Raw genomic sequence first — 21,993 nt, 5'->3', positions numbered from 1 at the left:
AAATATTGTTTTTCACGTTTCTCGTAAAAATTTTGGGCGTCACTTTTTTTCAACCTATTACGGTACGGATGTATTTTTTCCATTAATTGGTTGAAATAAAATTAATGTAAAACGATTATTAGGCGCCAAATAACACTCGAAGCGCCCAATTTTAATTCTACCGTACTATTTTACACCCCGTCTCGCTTCCTAATCTATAGTCCTCCATAGGACTATAGATTATTTGTTCATTTTTTTTAATTATTAATGCTTTTAAATTGAATAAATTAGTTATTAACAAAAATGCGTATTTATTGACCAATTACGAATTTTCACTCTCTTTGAATTTACATTTTGTGCAAGTATAAAACACAGTTTGGCCCTCATCTGCTGATCTCAATTGAACTGTCGCATAAGTCATTTTATCATGACCACATTTGGCACATTTTCTATCAACAACAGGACCATCATCTTCTTCTTCATCCTTTTTATTGTTCTGCTTGTTCATTGAATGAGTTTTGTAGTCTCGCGAATTGAAGTGTATCACATATGAAGCTTTAGTTCCTCGAAAAACTACAAAAAAAGTATTATCAATTCTTTAGAATTATCATTGAGACAAATTTAACTTACCATCTGATGGAAAATTGCGTTCACAGGCATAACATTTCACACCTCCTGTTTGTTTTAAAGGTGGCAAAATGGAACCACAGTCGGGACAAAACCCTTCGATACTTTCAAAATTAGGGCCAGTACTCATTTTTAATTTTTTGAGTGATTTAATTCGAAAAATTAACCTAAAAAACACATGTGTCAACTGTTGGGAATTTTCCAATTTACATATTGGTCACACTTCACGCATTTCAAGACAACATAACCTATAATTATTTTAAGCGGGAAGAAACTGAAATATCTTGTTTGGAGTCCGTTTGTTTACAGCAAAATGGCAACAAAACGCAATCTTCCGCCTCCGAATTCATCAGGGAAGAGGTTCAAGTAAGATTTCTTGACAAAAAATGATTGTTTTCTATTTGGTTAATTGAAGGAACGACAAAATTTTTCGCCCCCCAGTTGGCGATTTAAACCCCACTGATGATGCACTAATTTTTCAAGAATTAGAGTTGGATCATTACATTTCAGCCCCTTATCCTGGAATGCCAGGGGCTCAAACTGGTACTGTTCCTGTGATTCGAATGTTTGGTATTACAAAAGTGGGCAATAGTGTGTGTTGTCATATTCATGGTTTTTCTCCATACTTTTACATTAATCTGCCGAATGATTTTACACAAGCGGATTTGTCCCGTTTCAAGGTAGGAATTGTTTAATATTTAAACCCAATATAAAACGCGATAAAATGTTCTAAGATTAAGTACTGATACAGTCTTGTCCTTATCAGAATTTTGACACTGACAGTTGTTTATATAAAAAAAATAACTATATACGTTTGGTAACAAGTGGTAATTGTTTGGTAATAAATTGTCAAATAAACAATGAATAAACAATTGCGTAAACATAACAACGCTAACTACTTTGATCTGAGCTTTTACCATTCAAAACTTAAAAAACACCAACGCCGCATTTTGCCGAATATTGTTTTTAAATAGTATTGATAAAATTGTAAAATTGTTATTTATGATTGGAACTATCATTGAAAGTATAAATTAGATTAGCTATTATTTTTTTGAAGTGCGTGAATAATTTATAACAGCTAATTTCAATTTAAAGTATTGAACCAAGCATTTTGCACCTAAAATATACAGGGTGTCTCACGAGGTAGTGCATATACAGAGTGACCCAAGAGTTCGTGCATGCTCCATAACTTTTTTTCTATGCAAACTATCAATTTAAAGTTTTTTTAAACGATAGGTCTTACAATATTTTTATGTTGTAATGTTGTAATAAAATACTCCACTAGGTTTTGTTTTTTTAATTGGAAACCCCAATTTTTATTATATTTTTGAAAACGTGACTAAATTGTCGATATAATGCACCCGGGTTTTATAGACTTATCTGTCATAGTTTTTGACTTATGTCAATTTATGTGTGAAAAGTGTGTCGTGCAAAGACCCTCAAAAAATGTATAACTTCAGAACCATTTAAGATAATGTAACAATTTTTTTTCTTAGCCAACTTCTTAAGCTTTAGCGCATCTTTTGCAATAAAAGCAAACTCGATGTCGATATTTTAGCGCCTACTACGATTTTCTGAATATGACAAACTACATATTGCAATAACTCGATTTTTTCAAATGCAACACCCTGTTTATTATTGCACCATTGCATGGTATTTTTAAGAGCTTTTTGTCGATATAAAGTTTGTGGGGTCTAATTTGTAAAATGTGTAAGATTTTTGCGAAATAAAAAATATTGATGTTTTTTTCGGAAAAAAATCGATTAAGCTGTCCTAAAATTTAACACTCCAATACCATTATGAAAAGAGTATCTTTTAACAAATTGCGAAGGGTAATAGAAACTCTAATAGAAATAGAAGTACATCACAAAGGAAACAATTTTAGTAGTCTTTGTAAAACCAATTAGAAAACAATCTAAAGGTTTCCAGAAAAAGCTATTTATAAAAAATGCATAAATAGGTTTCCATCGTGTTACACACAAGCTGTTAGTCTTTTATTAAAGTAGAAGTTATTTTTAGACCATAATCTTTTACCAAAAAAATCGCCATAGTAGGGTGCCATTTGAAAAAAAAAATAAATAAATAAATAAACTGAAAACTAAAACGAAGTTTGAAAAATGTTATTCTTGAAAAATGATTACATTTTTAAAGTAGTGATGATGTACTAATAGTTTTTTCATAAGCTACATAGTTTAGGCAAAAAACGCTTGGTTCCATACTTTTGCTCAACGCTGTATAACCTAAAAAATGCTGACATTTGGAGATCACTTTTGACTGCATTTTTATTTTGCCTCACGATAAAAAAACAAATAATTTAATGTAAAATTTTTCATTTAGGAAAAGTTAAATGAAGCTGTGGTAAGCGATATGCGCTCAAACCGTGACAACATAACCGAAGCAGTTTTAATGGTGGAACTGGTTAGAGGAAAATCTCTCGTAGAGTATCAAGGAGAGGACGACAACAACTTTGCTAAAATAACCCTAGCCTTACCGAAATTTATTGCTGCATCTAAACGTCTCCTAAGCACTACAGTCGTCTATCAACCGCTTGCCCATCACACGTTTCATTTCTTTGAAGCAAATGTGGATATTGAAACGCGTTTTATGGTTGATACGAATATTTTGGGTTGTTGCTGGATTGAGTTGCCAGCAGGCAAATGGTTCAAACGACCAGAAAATAAGTTCCCTGTAACTTCACGTTGCCAAATAGAAGTGGACATCTCATGGACTGACTTTATTTCACATTCACCAGAAGGTGAATGGTCACCAGTGGCTCGATTTCGTATTCATAGTTTCGATATTGAATGTGCTGGAAGAAAAGGGATTTTTCCGGAGCCGAACGTTGATCCCATTATTCAAATTGCCAACGTGATTAAGTTACATGGTGACGAGGATGTGGTTACTCGAAATATTTTCACTTTAAACAGTTGCGCACCCATAGGACATGCTGAGGTAAGAAGGATTACTATAGTTATTTACATTATACAAAGTGTTCAAAAATGGTTGTTCATCAGGTCGACTATGGAATTCAAATTCAATGTGCCGCTTCGGCCAAATGACATTTATGTCAAATTTTTGAATTAGTTTTTACTCACTTTTTTGAATTCATTGGCAAAGTTGCTTTTTTTCATGATTTGTTTTTCTATTTCCATGTTTTTTTTCTTGTTGTGTATTTTTTTGTTTTTAGATTCGAAGCCTTTTTGCATTATCTTGACGGATCTGTCACTTTGATTGCATTCACAATTTAATTTAAGCAGCACATTACGTTCAAATTTCGTAGGTGACTTGATGAACAACCATTTTTGAACACATTGTACGTGCGCTAGGTATAATTTTACAGCGTGTGGGTTTTAATAATGAAAGCTGAGAGCTTTAAATAAACTGCACACTAAAATACCTAATGATACGTTTATATCTGAGATTGCTCTCTCGACATTTGTGTCAAGTGTCGGACACAAAATCTCGGAGAGAAATTTTTTGCAATTTCTTTGATGGGATTTTGTCGGACACTTTTCAAAATGTGTCTTCAGCAATAAATATAAGTTTTTTCAGCAATAAATATAAGTTTTTCAAGCATTTTTTCTTGTCATTCATTCTAATTTTTTGTTGCAATACTTTCACAAAAGTAGACGACTCCCCAATTTTTGCAATTTCTGGATCCTGTCATAGACAGGGGTAAAGTCCATCCATAATTAAAATCAATTGTCAAGTTATTTCAACGTTGGCAACTCCATTTAAAATTAGTCGTCCAGGCTTCATTCCTATGGCAATGCCGCAGGGTTCCAACATAATTTAAAAATTGTTGTCATTGACAGTTGGTTTAAAAAATGAATGAGATATACTGCCATCATATGATTTTGACAATGATAGCGGCTTTTTGACCTTGAAAAAATGACAAAAAATTGACAATTTTTTAAAGATTTAGTGTCAGTGTCATATGTTGTCACAATTTAGTGACACAAAAGTTAACTTAAAACACCCAGTTTTGACAATATAGTCGATTTGACAAAGCAAATTTTCAAAAAGCCACTGTCATTGTCAAAATAATATGGACGGCAGTACCCCTGTCCATGACAGCATCCAGTACCTCAATCTGAACCATGCCTGAACTTTTAAATCCGTAGTGTTTACATCTGTCACTAAAAATGTCTGACATATTTAGCTGACACTTGGGAATATTTGTGTCAGATATAAATTCCGTCTTGTTTACATCATGCCACTTCAATAACGGACATAAATATCGTGTAATATAATAAGTGTCCAGATGTAACTACACCTTAAAAGTGTCAGTAAAATATGTCAGACATTTTTTAGTAATACAGACTGATCCAGAAATACTGAATCTGTTGGCAACACATTTGAATTATTTTGACAATTATTTGACGTACAACCCCACAAAAATATTAAATTGTTGTTAACTGAAAGCGAACTCCATTGGTATCCTTAAAAATTTAAGTCCAGTGTTGCCAACAGACTCAGTATTTGGATCAGTCTGTAGATGTAAACACTACGAATTTGAAAGTTCAGACATTGTTCAGACGCCTTTTAACAGAAATTGCGTGATTTGACAAGTCGTCTACTTTTTGGATGATGATTAATTAAAATTTTTATTTGTCAACAAATGTCGGATAGAATACACGTTTACTATTTTCACCACGAGATAGCGTTGATTAAAATCTTACCGAAAAAATATAGTGTTAATTTTTGAACACTAAATAGATGAATGAGAGCGGTATGTTCTCTCGGAATTTTAATGAACTTTATTTATCATAAAGTATTTTGCCACTATTTGGATGCTTTAAGGCGGCCCCCGAGAAGTGTCAAATTGATGTGTTTGTACTTTTATACATATCTCAAAAAATAGACTACGGAGCAGTTCCAAACAAAAAGCAAAATGCTTAGAAATCAGTTTCCCACAAAACTACACATTTTTTAATCCGATACTAGCAATAGTAACGAAAAAACAACCTTTAGGCAAATTTCTTTGAGATTTTTTTAAAATTACCGCTTTCAAAATTTATTTATTAAAGCACGCACCGTCATCAAGTGCGATGTCATAATGGTCATAATTTGAGGGAACATTTTACGAAAATTTTTAGGTTGGCAAGTAGCAAATTCGGGACTGTATTTTTGCTAATTTTACAAATTTTAGGGGGCGTTTATGCAAGATTATCTTCATTATTATCCATACTTTTGTTTTTTTGACAAAATCAGTTTTTCACTTTCAAAATTTCAACATTACCAACCGTCACAAAAATCCCTAAGTCGACTAAAATAACAATTTTTGTTTAAAACCGACAAAAAGGGGAAAATTTAAAAAAATCGAATAAAAAACTCGTTTCCTTAGACCTTGAAGCACTCATTCTTTCAAAAAAGTCGTTTTTGAAATTGAGTTTGTGCTTCAAGACCGGTGTATTGAAACTTTTTTTCTAATATACTATTTTTCGGGGTAAAAATGCACAAATCAGGTATCGTAGCTGTCAAAAATGTGTAAATATAGCAGTTACAGGTGTTGAGGCCAAAAAATATTTTTTTTAATCTAAGAAATCTGTGAAATACAGTTGCCAACATTTAACACATAAAGGATTGGCAATATTAAATTATTATTGGTATTTTTTCGAGGCTGGACTGTCAGTAGCCGCGTTTTTCAAATGAATGACAATTGACTATAAAATTGTAACGTTTGTGTTTGATTGTCAATGTTGCCAAATTAAGATTTTAAATTTAATCTATTTTTTGACGACCTAATTCATGACTGGTTTTTAGTCACTTTAGTTGTCAATGTTGCCAACTTAATTTCAAAGTTACAGACCACATTTGTCATAAATTTAAGCAGAAATCGCACGAAACGACGAATATTTTATAACTGTAAACATATGGAAAACAATTTGTGTAATTCAAGTTGTCAACTTTAAAATTTTGATTTGTTTTCCTTGTTGCATTATCATTGACATTGCCAGTGACATTATTTGTTTGCTCATTTTCTTCTATAAAGAGTGTTTTGTTTTTACCAAAATTAGGGAAACATTGTTTTTGAAGAGAATATTGTAATAAGTTTTCTTTCTCAAGTTACATTTTTTATACCGAGTAGTTTCAGATCATTTGTACATTATCAAGGACCTGATTACAAATAAAATCACAAACACATTAAAATAGACTAATGAAACTAGTCGGAATGAAAAATGTAACTTGAGCAAGAAGAATGCAATCGATTTATTTAACATAAAACTCATGTTTCATGTTTTGTTATTGTGAAAAAGTGCTCATTTTAGAAATTACGTTTTTTCACCTTTGTATAGAATCTTAATATGAACACAAACACATACAGATCAAAAAGTTTTTCTATCTAAATGTCATATAATAATTTCAAAAAACTAAGCAGATTCAATAAATTATTCTATGAAACTACGGAGGGCTATAACTTAGGAGGCGAAACGTTATACCGTTTCGACACTAAATCGTTTAAATTAATTTAATTCCAACTAATTCATTAATTACTTGGAAAAAAATGCAAAAATGTTAAACCTTCTAGTCTTAGAAGACTAGTTAAAAAAACGTCCGAGGATTTTTTAATTTTTTGTTTTATTTCCGGAGATATTCAGGGTGGCTCGTTTTAAAAAAATCACCCTGTATATAAACGAAACGTTAAAACTCGTTGTTTTATTTAGAACCTTTTAAGAAAGCTGTCCTAACGTTGTTAAATTTTATATCAAACAAAAAAAAATATAGAAATATTGGAAAAAAATTAAAACGACTGCTAAGGATAACAAATAAATTGCTTAGAAAAAATACCTTGAACTAAGTTTTGTGAAGTTGAACGTTTTTTATCACAATTCGAAAATTAGTCCGATAATTTTGCCTTATCCTGTAGATACTTCTTATTGGATTTTCTTGGCGTGGAAAATAAATAAAACAAAGTTTAAAAAAAAACCGACACACCAAACCTTTATTTAAAAACACTACGCGTTTCAACCACAAAGTGGTCATCCTCAGGTGAGAATATAAACTAGTTTATATAATATAAACTAGTTTTTTTAAACTTTGTTTTATTTATCCCTGTAGAGATAGAAAATGTTGTTTTTAATGAAATTTTTTTTTATTTTCCTGTGATTCCTTCATTAGTTTTATGTATTTCAAATATGTAATTGAATTTTTGATTTAAAACTTTGAAATTAAATTGGCAACATTGAAAAATGTTGTACTCATTTATTTTATTTTACTCATTTTGTGTATACAGGGTGCTCAAAAACTGGCGCACAAACTCAGTGGTACGTTATTGAGAGGCAAGTGCAGATTACGGGAAAAATGTTGAAAAAATTCCTAAAGTCATATTTTAAAAAATCTGGCTACAAACTTATTGTGTTAACTTCTTTAGTTTTCATTATTTTTTTATGTTTTTATGTTTCATACCAGGTAATCGTTCCGTAACAGAACGATGAATAATTATTTTTAAAATTTAAATTTACTATCAGATTTTTGCAGTTTTTTTTATTAAAAAAAATTAAAATCCATCCAAAAAACCACAATGTGTAGATGTGCCAACACTGGGAATTATTTCCTAGGAAACCGTTTCAAAAATAATTTATTTTTATTATTGATCAAATTTTTTGCGATCATGACTGTTAGACAACGTTGCCACATATCATTTATCTAAAATCCTTTATTTATAAATAACTTTAATACAAATAATTTTTTTACTATTTTTACCTTTATATGTAATCACTAATCAGTTTTCTACCACACACCATTGAGTTGGTGCGCCAGTTTTTGAGCACGCTGTAGAAGGCTGTTGCTATCAGAAATACACTGAAGACATGGTCTATGGTATTTTTTAATATCGATGGTCAGTGTTTTGTTTTTTCTTAGGGGAGGTGTTTTATGTTATGATTAACTTTGCCAAATTTGTAGGTTCGTAGTTTCGACACCGAAGCGGAAATGTTGGAGGAATGGGCGGAATTTGTAAGAGAAACAGATCCAGACATATTCACCGGTTACAACATAAATAACTTTGACTTTCCGTATCTGATTGAACGTGCAAATCACTTGAAATTAAAGCGTTTCGATTATTTGGGACGTATTCTTGACATTAGGTATTTAATTGTTTTCTACTTATAAACACGGATCGGGAAGTACACAAATAACTATTTTAGGTCTAGCATAAAAGAAACAGTCACGCAAACAAAAATCGGTAAAAGAACATTCAAGTCGATTAATTTTGAAGGACGCGTAGCATATGATATGTTAATGGTAATTAAGCGCGATTTTAAGCTTCGATCATATACGTTAAACAGCGTTTCTCAAGAAATATTAGGAGAGCAGAAGGAAGATGTACATTATAGTGTTATTACGGATTTGCAAAACGGCGACGAACAGACAAGAAGAAGGTTAAATTATTCACTTCGAAAATTAATAATTTTATAAAATAATGTTTCAGACTTGCAGTGTACTGTTTAAAAGATGCGGATTTACCAGTTAGAATACTGAGTACAGTTCGAAGTTTTACCAATGATGTCGAAATGGCAAGAGTCACCGGTGTACCTATAACTAGCTTGTTGACAAAAGGGGAGCAAGTTAAAGTTGTGGCCCAATTATTGAAACATGTAAGTATTTGCGGAAATTTTGCATGCATACACATTTATCGATTATTAATATTTACATTTAAATTATTTAAAATATTTAAAATTTAAACTCTTCGAATTGTTGAGAGGAAATAATAACCTATTTTTTTTTAAACGGCAGGCATTTTAGAATTTTTATTTATGGTTTGATTTTTAGAATAAAAAAACATATGAAATGACTTTAAATGTAAGAAGATGCTTTTAAAACTTTTCTAAATGTCATAATAATTTTTGGGGTATATGCCACTTTCTTATTTTAAATTGGACCCTACATCTTTTTTTATAATTTGGAAGATAGTTTTTTTGATACAAATACAATCTGTTCAGAAATGGTTGTTCATCAAGTCACCTTTGAAATTTGAACGTCATGTGTCGTTTAAATTAAATTGTGAACGCCGTCAAAGTGACAGATCCGTCAAAATAATGCAAAAATGCTTCGAATTCAAAAACGAAAGAATACACAACAAAAATCACGGAAATATAAAATACAAATCAAGACAAACACTTGAAAAAACTTTGCCAAAAAATAAGTAAAAAGCCAGTTTAAAGACTTGACAGAAAAATTACGATAGTCATTGGAACTAAGCGGCACACTGATTTTAAATTCCATGGTCAACTTGATGAACAACCATTTTTGAACACGTTGTATGTGTAATATGTTGTACTTTTACGAAAAATTATTAAAGTTGAAAAAAATAATAAAAATTGACAAAATATAGTTAGATGGTGTCCATCGTTAAAGTTAATCTTTTTACAAGTAAAATCGTTCTTTAAAATTAATGTTTCTTATTATTAACAGATATGTTTACAATAATGACATTGTCTTATTTGATAATTTTTTTTTGATAATTCAATTCGACTATAGTTCATTTTTTTATACAGGATGTATCAGAAATACGTATGTTTTTCTATTTGTAATTTTTCAATAAAAAATTCGCAAATTTACTTAAACTTTGATAAAACAAACAACAAATAACAAACTGAAATGTGTACCCGCCTATGGGTACAAAAATAAAAAAGCAGAACAATTTTTGTTGTGATGAGAAAACTTTTGAAGTTTTGAAATTTTGAAATTGAATTTGCCAGGTAAAAAATTACACCAACCTTAATTAAAAAAAATACTATTTATGATAATGCCAACCTGACAGCTCTTAGACAGTTGATTATAAAAATATCGACTATAGATTTTATTAACTTTGATTTTTATTGTTTAAATATGATGATTTTATAAAGATTAATTTTTAGTATAAGTAGTTGCATCTTTGTGCAGACTAAAAAACCATTATCTTCCAAATTATGAAAAGAAAAATATAGGTTCTAATTTTAAATAACAAACGTATTAAACGTTAAATTTTAATAAACCTTTCTATAAATCAACCCCAAAAGGGCTTTTTTAATTTTTGAAATAGGGACATAAACAAAATTTCTAAATACAACGCCTGCCGTTTTTAAGAAATCACCCGCTATAACGTTTTAAGCTTTGAATATTGCTGTTTGAGATAGTTCCTATTTCCGAACATGTTGAAATTTTGCATACTCACGTACTTCCATGACATTAATTGAAATATGGAGACGGAACTAACTTTATTCAAAAAAATAGTACTTATTTTACGAAATATTTGATTAACTAGCCGAGTACGATTTGCAGCAGTTTGAAAATTTGAATTCTTACTTTAACCAAAAAAAGAAGAACATTTTGATGTACAGGTTAACATTTTTAAAATTAGAAAAAGTATTGGGACTAGTCATACCCCTACGGTATTGCACAATTATTTTAGTTTTTATAAATTTTAAAATCTTAACTTCTAACTAAAAATGTTCTTTGCTGCTAGTTTTTTACTTTTTGCTATTTTTTATACAGACTAAAAGTAACGCACCAAATTCAAAATTTTGTTATTGGTCATTTAGAAAAAAACTTCGAACAGGTGAGTTTTATTATTGTATATAGTGAAATACATTTTGACAACATAGTACATTTATAGGGTAATATAGGTATTTGTTTAATGTTGCAAGAGCAGTCGTTTCCGCCAACTAAGATTAAAAAAATATGATTTGAAACATCAAAAAGTTAACTTAAAAATTTATCTTTGAAGAGCTATATTTCGTGAAAAAAGACTCAAACAATTCTTTGTCATAGGAACTTTTAATTCAGTTTGATGCCCTTTATCAGCACTCGAGAGATTGTACGGCACTTTTGAATCAGCCTGTATGACATTGTGATGCCATTTTTTTAATTTTATCTAAGAACAACCGACATGTTTGTTTACTGTTTTTAATAGTACACGTCTTTATCTTTCAAGTAATAATAAACACAAATAAAGAAATGGTATTAAGAGTTAAAAGAATAAAATAAAATTAAAAAATTATTGACAATTACACACAAAATAATGCTTTATCTTTTTGTTCCTCAGTTATTCTGTAAAGAGCAATTGTTTTTGCACTTTTTTTAAATAATGAGCATCAAAGCATTAAATATGACTCAGACGCATCAAAATAAACAAAAAGCAATCATCCCTTATAAATCACAGCAAGAATAGAAAGATAAAGCTCTTTTTTTTGTTTTATTTTTTGTTTTTAATTTTTTTTTTCCTTTTTATTTTTTTATTTTGATTTCCTTTTATTTCTTGAATTTTTATTTAATTTACTAGGCTCGAGCTGCTGGATATTTCATGCCAACACATCAAGGAGCACCTTCTTCTGAACAGTATGAAGGAGCTACAGTTATAGAACCGAGACGAGGTTACTACACTGATCCAATAGCCACTCTTGATTTCAGTTCTCTATATCCCAGTATTATGATAGCACATAATTTGTGTTATACGACTTTGATTAAACCCAGTATCAAAGAAAAGCTCTGGTAAGTTACCACAGTCATTGACTTTGAAATTCATTCGGCAACATTGGATTATTTGTGACAGTCTTCTTCATTCTTGGACGTTTTTGTCAAAAATAGTAGAGGGCGCCATTGAAAAAAGGCTACTTTCCCTGACTAGTCTCACTTTGATAATTTAAAATTGACGCAATTTAAACTATAAAAACAAGTAAAACTATATATCAGGTAATTTTAATTAGACTTTTTTATTATTTTTACGTTTTTATGTAAGCATTTCTCTATCACATACCATTGACAGGGAAATACCCCGAAATACACCCATGGACAAAAAATCGTTGACGTTAAATTATAGTTAACTAAGCAAAAGTTAAAAAAACACACCATAGAAATAAACATTTTACAAATTGGTCAGAATGTTCTTCTACAGGATGTTCCATCTAAACCTCACATTAAATGTACTGAAAGTTCTAATAAAGATATTTATCTAAAAGTTGGTACTCAGTCATAATCCGTTGAGTTCTCTTCAATGAAAATATTTTCAAGATGGCAGCACTTCCGGTTATACCGGAAGTCGCTGTTAACTTTCTTATTTTAAATGGAAATCTATGTTTTTGGCTGCGTTTTTGAATTAGTTGCGTTATTTTAAGGGAGTTTTTATCATTTTCCCCTATACCTAAGTTTAACTGTTTGAGATATTTAGGATTTTTTGAAAATTTTTGGATTTGCACCTGTCACTTAAAAAATCGGTAACTCGCTTAGTTTTGGAGATTTTAAAATCATGTTTGGAGAATTAAAAGTTAAATGAAAATGAAGTTAATAAACCTAAAAATGTTAAGGTTGAGTTTAGACAACTTCAAGTACCTATAACTTAATTTTTTCAAATGGCATGTCCTAATTTTTATTTTACTAGATGTAGGAGAATTTTGTTCTGCATCGATCTATATTAGTATTCCCTACACCTATCTGTGATAATTTTCAAGTTATGTTGTTATTTTTGTCATTGTAGGAAATTTATTAGTAACCACAGCTATTTTTGCATAGTTTGTCATAAAAATAGTTCTAATTAAACATAAACGATAAACTCTGTTTAAAATTGTGTTGTCCATTCCCTAAAAACAAAATAAATTCATTAAATGTTGGTTTAAAAAACTTTTAATTTCTCATATTTTCTCATTCGTTTCCTTGGCAAAGTATGTGAACAAACCTTTGGCTAATGAATTTCTCAATCCCAACAAAAAGTTATTATAATTTGAAAACTATTAAACATAAGTATAGGGAATGTTAATACAGATTGTTGCAGAATTAAATTCTCTACCATTTAGTGAAATAAAATTTTTGACATTCCATAAAAAAAATGAGGTATGGGTGCTTAAAGTTCTGCAAACTTAACTACAAAATTTTGGAGTTTGTTATTTTTTTTTTACAAACTTGATAACACTAAAGGAAAGATCTAGGCTTCCTTTTTCCGGTATAACAAATTCCTTTTTCCGGTATAACCGGAAGTGCTGCCATCTTGCAAATATTTACATTGAGCAGGATCTAAGAGATTATGGTTGCATACAAATTTTTAGATAACTGTCATTATTGGAACTTACAATACTTCTAATGTGGGGTTTAGATGGAACAGCCTGTATGTACAATAATATCACCTACGATTTTTTTTACAATTTAATTAAATTACAAAGAGCTGAAAAGTGCACTGAGTCTGTTAAGTTCCAAGCTCAACATTACTTCATTTTTTCCAAGTAATTAGTAAATTGATTGGATTTATAGTCATTACTAATACGAGTGCGAAAACACAAGCTTAAACTTTGAGGGCTGTCGTTATGCAGTGAGCGTATGCGAGTTGCATACGTATATACCCGACATCTTTAAGCTTTTTTGTATGAGTGTTATTACATTTTTTTATAACATTTTAATTTAAAACACGTTCTTATGGGAAGCGTGTTTTAAAATAGTGGAAACACGTTGCTGTCGGAAACGTGTTTTAAAATAGTGTTTATAATCTAGGATTCAGATATTAAAAAGAAGGCTTAAAATGTTACCAACAAAAAAATAAATTAAAACGATTTGGCACCAAGACGGTACAATGTTTTATTAAGACTTTGGATTTGGATTTTAAAAATCCTGCGATTTTGTATTTCTGTAGTAAAACCTGTTTTCTTTGTGAAATGTTTAAATACGATTTAAATATAAAACAGTTATCGATTTTTAATTCAAAGATGCAACTTAAAAAAAATACAAAAAACGTGGTAATAAATAAAAAATAAGAATAAGGTAATAAAAACTCTTAAAATAACAAAAGTAAAAAAAGTTAATATGGTAGCGCTCAGCTCCATTTGCGTGTGCGTCATCTGACATTTCTGTCACTACGTGTACATAGCAGGGGCATAGCGGTGACAAACTATCAAATATTTTTTGAGGTTACGAAGTGTTTAAATTATGAGTTGTTACAAAAAATACAGATTCACAAAACAAGAACTAATAAACGCAGAATCAAAAACTAACGAAACGCAAATTACAAAACACAATAAACGAACAGAAAATACTTGCGATTAACACCGATAACACTTTCGACAACCATGCGACGACGTCTATAATTTACTGTCAATGTCACTTTGACAAATTCGTGACACTTGACGGTGTTGTCGAAGTGCACATGTAAATTAATGTTCAAGGATACCACCCTTAGATAGCCCTTAGTTGTTTAAATTTGCATTGTTTTTGATATTTTTTTATAGCTTCGTGTTGGTAATGAAAAAATGAAATTGATGATGCACACGCAAATCGAGCTGACCGCCACTATACCAATTTACGGTCTAATAGCACCTAACGCAATATCCCTGCACACAAATTTTCAAATGAACATTCTTTAGGACATCTAATTTTGATAGTAATTGTTGCCAATTTAGTTTCAAAGGCAATGTGTAGTTAACTTCTATTTTCAATATAATAAGTAAATAAATGTTCCAGTTTAAGTGACGAGCAAGTTACAACCACTCCAGCAAATTGTATGTTTGTGAAGTCATCGGTTAGACCCGGTTTGTTACCACACATCTTGCAACATCTTCTTGCAGCGCGTAAAAAAACCAAAGCTGAGTTAAAGGAAGCAACAGATCCTGTTGTAAGAGCCGTTTTGGACGGTCGGCAATTGGCTTACAAAATTTCAGCTAACTCGGTTTATGGTTTTACGGGAGCTCAAGTCGGAAAATTGCCTTGTTTGGAAATTTCAAGTGTAATTTGTTTCACGTTTTTGTTAATTATTGTTTTTATTGTTGTGTTACTTTAGAGTGTAACTGCTTATGGTCGAACAATGATTGAACAGACGAAACAAGAAGTTGAACAACATTATCGCATTGAAAATGGTTACGAATCCGATGCGATGGTTATTTATGGGGACACTGACTCGGTTATGGTTAACTTCCGAGTGAAGTCTTTAGAAAGAAGTATGGAGCTGGGGAGGGAAGCAGCTGATTTGATAAGTGCCAAGTTTATAAAGCCCATCAAGTTAGAATTTGAAAAGGTGAAAATTATGTTAATTTTTATCAGAGTGGTCGTGACTTTGAAGTTAAGTTGGCAGTCTTGTTATTTTAAAGTCACAGCTAACTTTAATCAAGTTTTTCTTTATCTTTTTGTTTATGTTTGTTTGGTTTAAGGTTTATTGGCCATACTTATTGATTAATAAAAAGCGTTATGCTGGATTGTATTTTACAAAACCGGATAAATACGACAAAATGGATTGCAAAGGTATTGAAACCGTACGAAGGGATAATTGTACATTGGTTGTTGATGTAATTAATTCGTGTCTGCGAAAACTTCTGATTGATAAGTAAGTTTTTTATATTTTATTTTATTTTTAACGTAGCCTACTAGATAGTAGATTATGTTATTAGGAGCAAAAGTGATACTTTATCTGGCGAAGCCGAAGGTTTACTGTTTTTTTTTAAATAATGTTTTTAAACATTAATTTTTTGTAAAAGTAGAACATATTACACATGTTTGTGCCTTTGAAGACTAAGACATCGACTTTTGATTTCTTTTTTAATATTTTAAAAATACGTATTCGAATTAAAAGTAATTTTTACAGCATAATCTTTTACCAAAAAAATCGTCGTAGTAGGGTGCCATTTGAAAAAAAAAAAAAGAAAAAAAATATCACAAACGATAGGGTTTCTAACACGCTTCAATTTGATGCTTTGATAATCTCCCAAATTTTCATGATGTAAGCGTAAAATGCAAAAAACTACATTGAAATATTTTTTTTTCAAACCATTGCAATAATTTTTTTATAATAACATTTCTTATACTTTTTAAGTGAGAATTCCGAAACTGAAACAGTTTGTTCGCAAAATCCGAAGAGATGATTAATTAAAAATTGTTAATTTTTGAGTTATTAATTTTTTTTAATCAATGTTGCAAACTAAATTTAAAGTAAAGACTGCTTTAATTAGATGTTTCATTGAACACTTTTGATGGCAATTCTAAATAACGTTCTTAATATTGAATGATTTGAGAAAGAAAATATGAAAGCAAATATTTTTTTATATGAAGTATACTTTGCTATTTAAATTACTCCTAAGTAGAAACAACCAACAATTTTCTAAGTCAAATACAATGTGTTCAAAAATGGCTGTTCATCACGTCGCCTATGAAATTTGAACGTAGTATGCCGTGTAGTTTAAATTAAGAACTTTGCCGAAAAATGCAAAAAAAGTGAGTGAAAAGTTAATTCAAAAATTTCAGTACTCAGAAAGTACAATTAGTATTATTTTTTGTATTTGGACGAAGCGACACATTGAATTTAAATGCCATAGTCGACTTGATGGACAACAATTTTTGAACACATTCTATTTGTTAATGTGGCCCACTTTCATGTTTTTCAAATTTTTCAGAGATCCAGATGGTGCTGTTAATTACGCCAAAAAAGTTATTTCGGATTTGCTCCAAAACAATGTAGATATTTCTCAATTGGTGATTACGAAAGAACTTACAAAAAATGATTACGCTGCCAAACAGGCACATGTTGAATTATCGAAAAAAATGACTAAACGAGATCCTGGAAATGCTCCTAAATTGGGAGATCGCATACCTTATGTTATAATTGCAGGAACGAAGAATTCCAAAGCTTTTGAAAAAGCAGAGGTGATTAATTCACTTAAATTGTTTTTAGGTTATTGAACGTGTTTTATTACAGGATCCTATCTACGTTTTGGAGAACAACATTCCAATTGATTCGCAGTATTACTTGCAAAATCAATTGTCTAAACCTTTGATTCGCATTTTTCAACCGATTTTGGGAGACAGTGCTGAGTCAATTTTGCTACGTATGTCTAATTATCTACAGTTTACAACGTTTACGCTCACTCGTTTTGGCAAACATAATGCTTGTTAAACAAAATCTTTTCATAACTGATCACGTAAATAACTATTTGTGGTGTTCTAGGGGGTGAACACACACGGACTAAAACAATGGTCACTTCTCGAGTGGGTGCTTTATCAGCATTTACTAAAAAGAAAGAGACTTGTCTGGGGTGTCGTTCGGTTTTACCAGCTGGTTATGAAGCAGAAGCTGTTTGTAGTCACTGTAAACCAAAGGAGGCAACGTTGTATCAACAGGAATTGGGACATCACAGAATGTTAGAAAATCGTTTTTCGGAACTTTTTACCGAGTGCCAGAGATGCCAGGGATCTTTGCATGAGGAGATTTTGTGCACAAGTCGTGACTGTCCAATTTTTTATATACGGAAGAAGGTTCAAATGGAATTGGATGCAAGCAAAGGGAAAATTTCGAGATTTGGTGATCCTATTATGGAGGAATGGTGATGTTTTTTTTACATGATTTTGTATTGTTAGGTTGAACGCCTTTTACTTTAAATTTATGCTTTTATAATAAAAAAGTTTCAATTATTTGGTTTATTTTAACCACAGCTTCCTTGATTAATGAAGGGACTTTCCCTTTACACGGTTGGTCGCATTGAACAAAAAAAGTTTCTGACAGCTTACCAATTCATTGCAGTGCCACCTCTTGGCTGGTTCTGAAACTTTCTGTTTTACCATGGTTACCAAATAAATAATTAAACTCAATCAATTCAAATGTTATTCAATTTGAAATTTAGATTTTGAATTTCGCTTGCCTTTTTTTGTAACCGCAAAAGTACAAAAATGCCTCTAATTAGGAAATGCTGCGTTAAATATTGTCAGCAAGATGCCCAAGCGTCGCTCCATTCCTTGCCGGCAAATTTTGAAATGAATTTAAAATGGAAACAAATTTTGACCAATTATTCAGAAATAAAATTAACTAAACGCCCTCTGGTGATGACTTTTGAACTATGTCGAAAACAGTAAAAAATTTTCGTAATTCCACATTTAACTGACATTTAATGAATTGTTCAACAATTTTGCGTGTATAGTGTTAATTACTTACAATAGAAAGAATCACTTTAAAAGTACGTGGTGGTAAATACTAGCGTTGACTTTGGTTCTGTAGTTTTTCGTGGTATAAAGTGTTTATTGTTGGAACTTGAAAGTGGATAAAAAGTGAAAAATATTTAAATTTTGATTACAAAGTGTTATCAAACAGTTGTCTAATTAAAGATTATAAGTAATGGATCACAGCGAACACAAAGTTTGGCTCAAGAAACCAATAAATTAGTGAAGTGTGTGAATTTTAGATTAGAATTTTCCACTGAGAAAATCATGAAATGCTGCGGTAAATCTACAAAACTACAATAAAGATTAACAACTGCTGATACATTTAAACGTAAATTATGCCAAAAGGTAGGCTTTTCAATGTCTTTGTAATAATTTTCCAATAAAGAAAGTGAACCAAACAGTCATTCGTTATTCGTGTTTTCCTCGTCATCTCTCATTTGTCAACATAAGTTTCTTGCATTAAAGATACAATAATCATTCCGCATAGGCAATGCAATAATTGTGAAGCCCCAAAATTCGTACAACGCTCAAAATATCCGAATAAACATTTTCCCGCCATTTATGGTTACAGTTTTCGACCTAGCTCAGTGGCGCCCCCAACGGTAATTTTACTTCCGAATACAGGTAAATAATTATTTTTTTCTATTTCGGTTTCGTACTGAGGTCATTGCGATATGCGATTTGCGTATCGTAATATCCAACGGAGCGCTATAATAATTACATTAAAAACCAGAGTAATTTAGTTGGATAATGTTGACCACCTAGTTTTTTGACAATTATCTGAGAGAACTGTCAGTGTCAATCGGCTCCTGTTTCAACTTCGGTTTCAAGTGCATAATTTAATCAAATTAATCAAATACGAACCTTAAGAGACTTTTGTACCATTCCTATTATGTGGCCCTTTCGAGTAGTATACAAGCATAACTTCAAAAGCCAGTGCAAGTAAGTAATTTGAGATCTCATTATCCTTCAGCCAGTTTTCAAAATCCAAGTATTTGCCACAAAAGCCCGTATTAGAAGAAATACATTGCAAAACGTCTTGGACACTTTCAGAATACATTTGTACAAATGAACTAATGACGGTCAAAATTATTAATTTCATTTCACGGCCTACGCGCAACTGCTGTCAACTACCACAAAATTCTCCAAATTTCGAAAATATTTTTTTTTTACAAAAAATGCGAAGTAGAAAAAATACTGTATGATATCTCATTTATAAGGCATTTTGTCGCACTTACTCTATAATACTACCTACTCCTAAATCCGTGCGTGCGACAAAATGCGTCTTATAAAACTCGTATCATAATATACTATTAATTCATCCTTCCATATACAATTAGATAAACCATTAAGGGCTTTTTCTTTCGTCTGTAACAAACATTTTCCAAAGGGAAGTTTCGTTACCAATGGCAAACAAAGACGATTAGTTTTAGGAGCTGTCCCGAGTATTTTTAAGATTTATTGATGGAGATAAAACTAATGAAAATGACAATGAGTACTGCTGTGCTTCTGCTAGTTCTGCTACTACTGCAGATGCTGGTACACAAATAAATCCCTTACCCAAAAATTAATACGATTAGAAAGCTGATAAAATTGTATAAAAGATGAATTACAAAATGTAAAAGAAAAATGACGTGAAATTGAAGAGGACCCAAAATGGAAGACTTTGAAAAGTATAAAAGAGGAAGACAGGAACCCCCGCGCAATATTTATTCTAGATCAGATTAAAAAAATTAAGAAAAAAAAACGACTTGGAGTGAAACAACAATTCGACAATGTATTACGTGGAGATTAGGTTCTCCAAAAGGATACAGATTTCCAAGAAATTCCATTTTCAAATTACCTTGTAAAACCAAATTACAAAAATATTTAGGGGCAGGCAACAACACTCAATTAATAAAAACTTGTTTAAGAGGAGAAATTGAAAACCTAACAATTCCCGAAAGAGTTTGTTCCTTAATTGTGGATGATATGGTGGTGCGGGAGACATTCTCCTACTCAAAATTTGAAGACCGCGTTTTTGAATTAGCAACTATAATTTCGTCTAAGATTGAAATTGGAAGAAACCCTGTAGTCGCTAATCAATTACTTTGTTATGTAATTCAGTGGTTGTCTAAGAAATATGTTATACCAGCTAGTTACTACTCTCACAGAAAACTATGCAGTAAAGACTTATTTAAGCTGACGATTGAGGTTCTACAACTCCTAAATGATTGTGGATTTAAAGTAGTGAGGATTGTGGCAGACAATCATAAATGCCAAGTCGGGATTTTCAAGCAGTTTGGTGGTGGAATACTTAAAAATGTGATTCCACATCCTTACAACCCAGGACATAAACTATTTTTAAGCTTTGATCCATGTCACGCAATAAAAAATGCGAGAAACTTGTTCACTCACCATGATGTGGCATCGTCGGAAAGTATTATTTCAATTCAATACCTAAAAGAATTAGCTGCTGTTCAAAATAACATGATTAATAAAGCCAGTAAGATATCCAAGACAAAAGCATTGTTCGCCCTCTAAGTTTGATAAAATGAAAGTAAATTTGGATGTTCAACTGTTTTCTCCAAAAGTAGCTGCAGCTCTTAGATACCTCGAGCACCACGGAGACGACTTCTTCAGAGATTGTAGTGCCACAGTTACGTACATGGAAAACATGTACATTTAGTTCCAGATTCATGATATCAGTAACAAGAAACAATACGTTGAACAAAGGAATTTTAACACCGCTCCTTATACAGGATCTGAAGATGAACGCTTATTATGATTTAAACTTTTATTATGTATTAGCAAGGAAATTTAATTTGGACGCTTTCGCGGGGGTTCAAACGACTTAACTGACTGTAAAGCAGCCGAATACGCACTTCGTCAAATTTTGAGAACTGATTTTATCAAAAATGTTGATAATACTAACACAATCAGTGATGTTGGATAAACTAGTTCTGCAACATTAACAGTCAACAACTAAATGAAGATCCAAATAAAATGACTATTACCCTAAGTAACGATATTATTAGGAAACTTGAGGAGCTAAGTACGTGCGCAGAAAATTTTACAAATTTCGCTTCAATTCAATCTGGGGCAATTGTATTTCTCTGCGGATATTTGTTAAAAAAAGTTGAGAAGTCTGTAAAATGTGCGACTTGTCTGATGCCTTTAATCGGTTATTCTGAGTTAAAAACAAGTCGTCTTTTGGAATTAATGTATAACCAGGATAGAGGGAAGCTCAAGTATTCATCTGAAAAGTTTATTGGATTAATTTGTAATGTCATAGAAGTAACTTTAGAGATAATACCCAGTGTACCCATACAAAATGTTGATCATATTTTAAATGGTTTCATATTTAAAAGACAATCCAATGTTTTCTTATGGGGAACATCACAATGTTTGCAAAATTATCATAGGGAAACTAATACCGGCGCTGCTAACAAATATTTGCAATCTCCATGCACAGAGATCTAGAAAACAAAGTAACTGTAATTTTCTTACTTTTCTTTTGTAAAA

General features: G+C 31.2%; 2 protein-coding genes across 2 annotated transcripts; one reads left to right on the top strand and one right to left on the bottom strand.

Annotated features, from left to right (window-relative positions):
* Positions 1-270: 270 nt before the first annotated feature.
* Polr1H (RNA polymerase I subunit H) lies at positions 271-825 on the bottom strand. Its single transcript, XM_962276.4, has 2 exons — positions 610-825; positions 271-552 (listed from the first exon to the last, which is right to left on the bottom strand). The coding sequence occupies exons 1-2, from the start codon at positions 734-736 to the stop codon at positions 302-304; spliced, it is 378 nt and encodes a 125-aa protein (XP_967369.1). The 5' UTR covers positions 737-825; the 3' UTR covers positions 271-301.
* On the top strand, positions 815-17,964 carry PolD1 (DNA polymerase delta subunit 1). Its single transcript, XM_008201381.3, has 13 exons — positions 815-972; positions 1,022-1,286; positions 2,944-3,558; positions 8,515-8,696; positions 8,757-8,990; positions 9,041-9,206; positions 11,873-12,081; positions 15,031-15,292; positions 15,347-15,580; positions 15,714-15,886; positions 16,950-17,199; positions 17,252-17,381; positions 17,501-17,964. The coding sequence occupies exons 1-13, from the start codon at positions 920-922 to the stop codon at positions 17,878-17,880; spliced, it is 3,153 nt and encodes a 1,050-aa protein (XP_008199603.1). The 5' UTR covers positions 815-919; the 3' UTR covers positions 17,881-17,964.
* Positions 17,965-21,993: the final 4,029 nt, after the last annotated feature.

Source organism: Tribolium castaneum, chromosome 4 (genome assembly GCF_031307605.1).
Source record: "Tribolium castaneum strain GA2 chromosome 4, icTriCast1.1, whole genome shotgun sequence".
NCBI lineage: Eukaryota > Metazoa > Arthropoda > Insecta > Coleoptera > Tenebrionidae > Tribolium > Tribolium castaneum.
The sequence above is the reverse complement of the archived record's forward strand: the minus strand, read 5'-3'. Positions and strand labels throughout refer to the sequence as shown.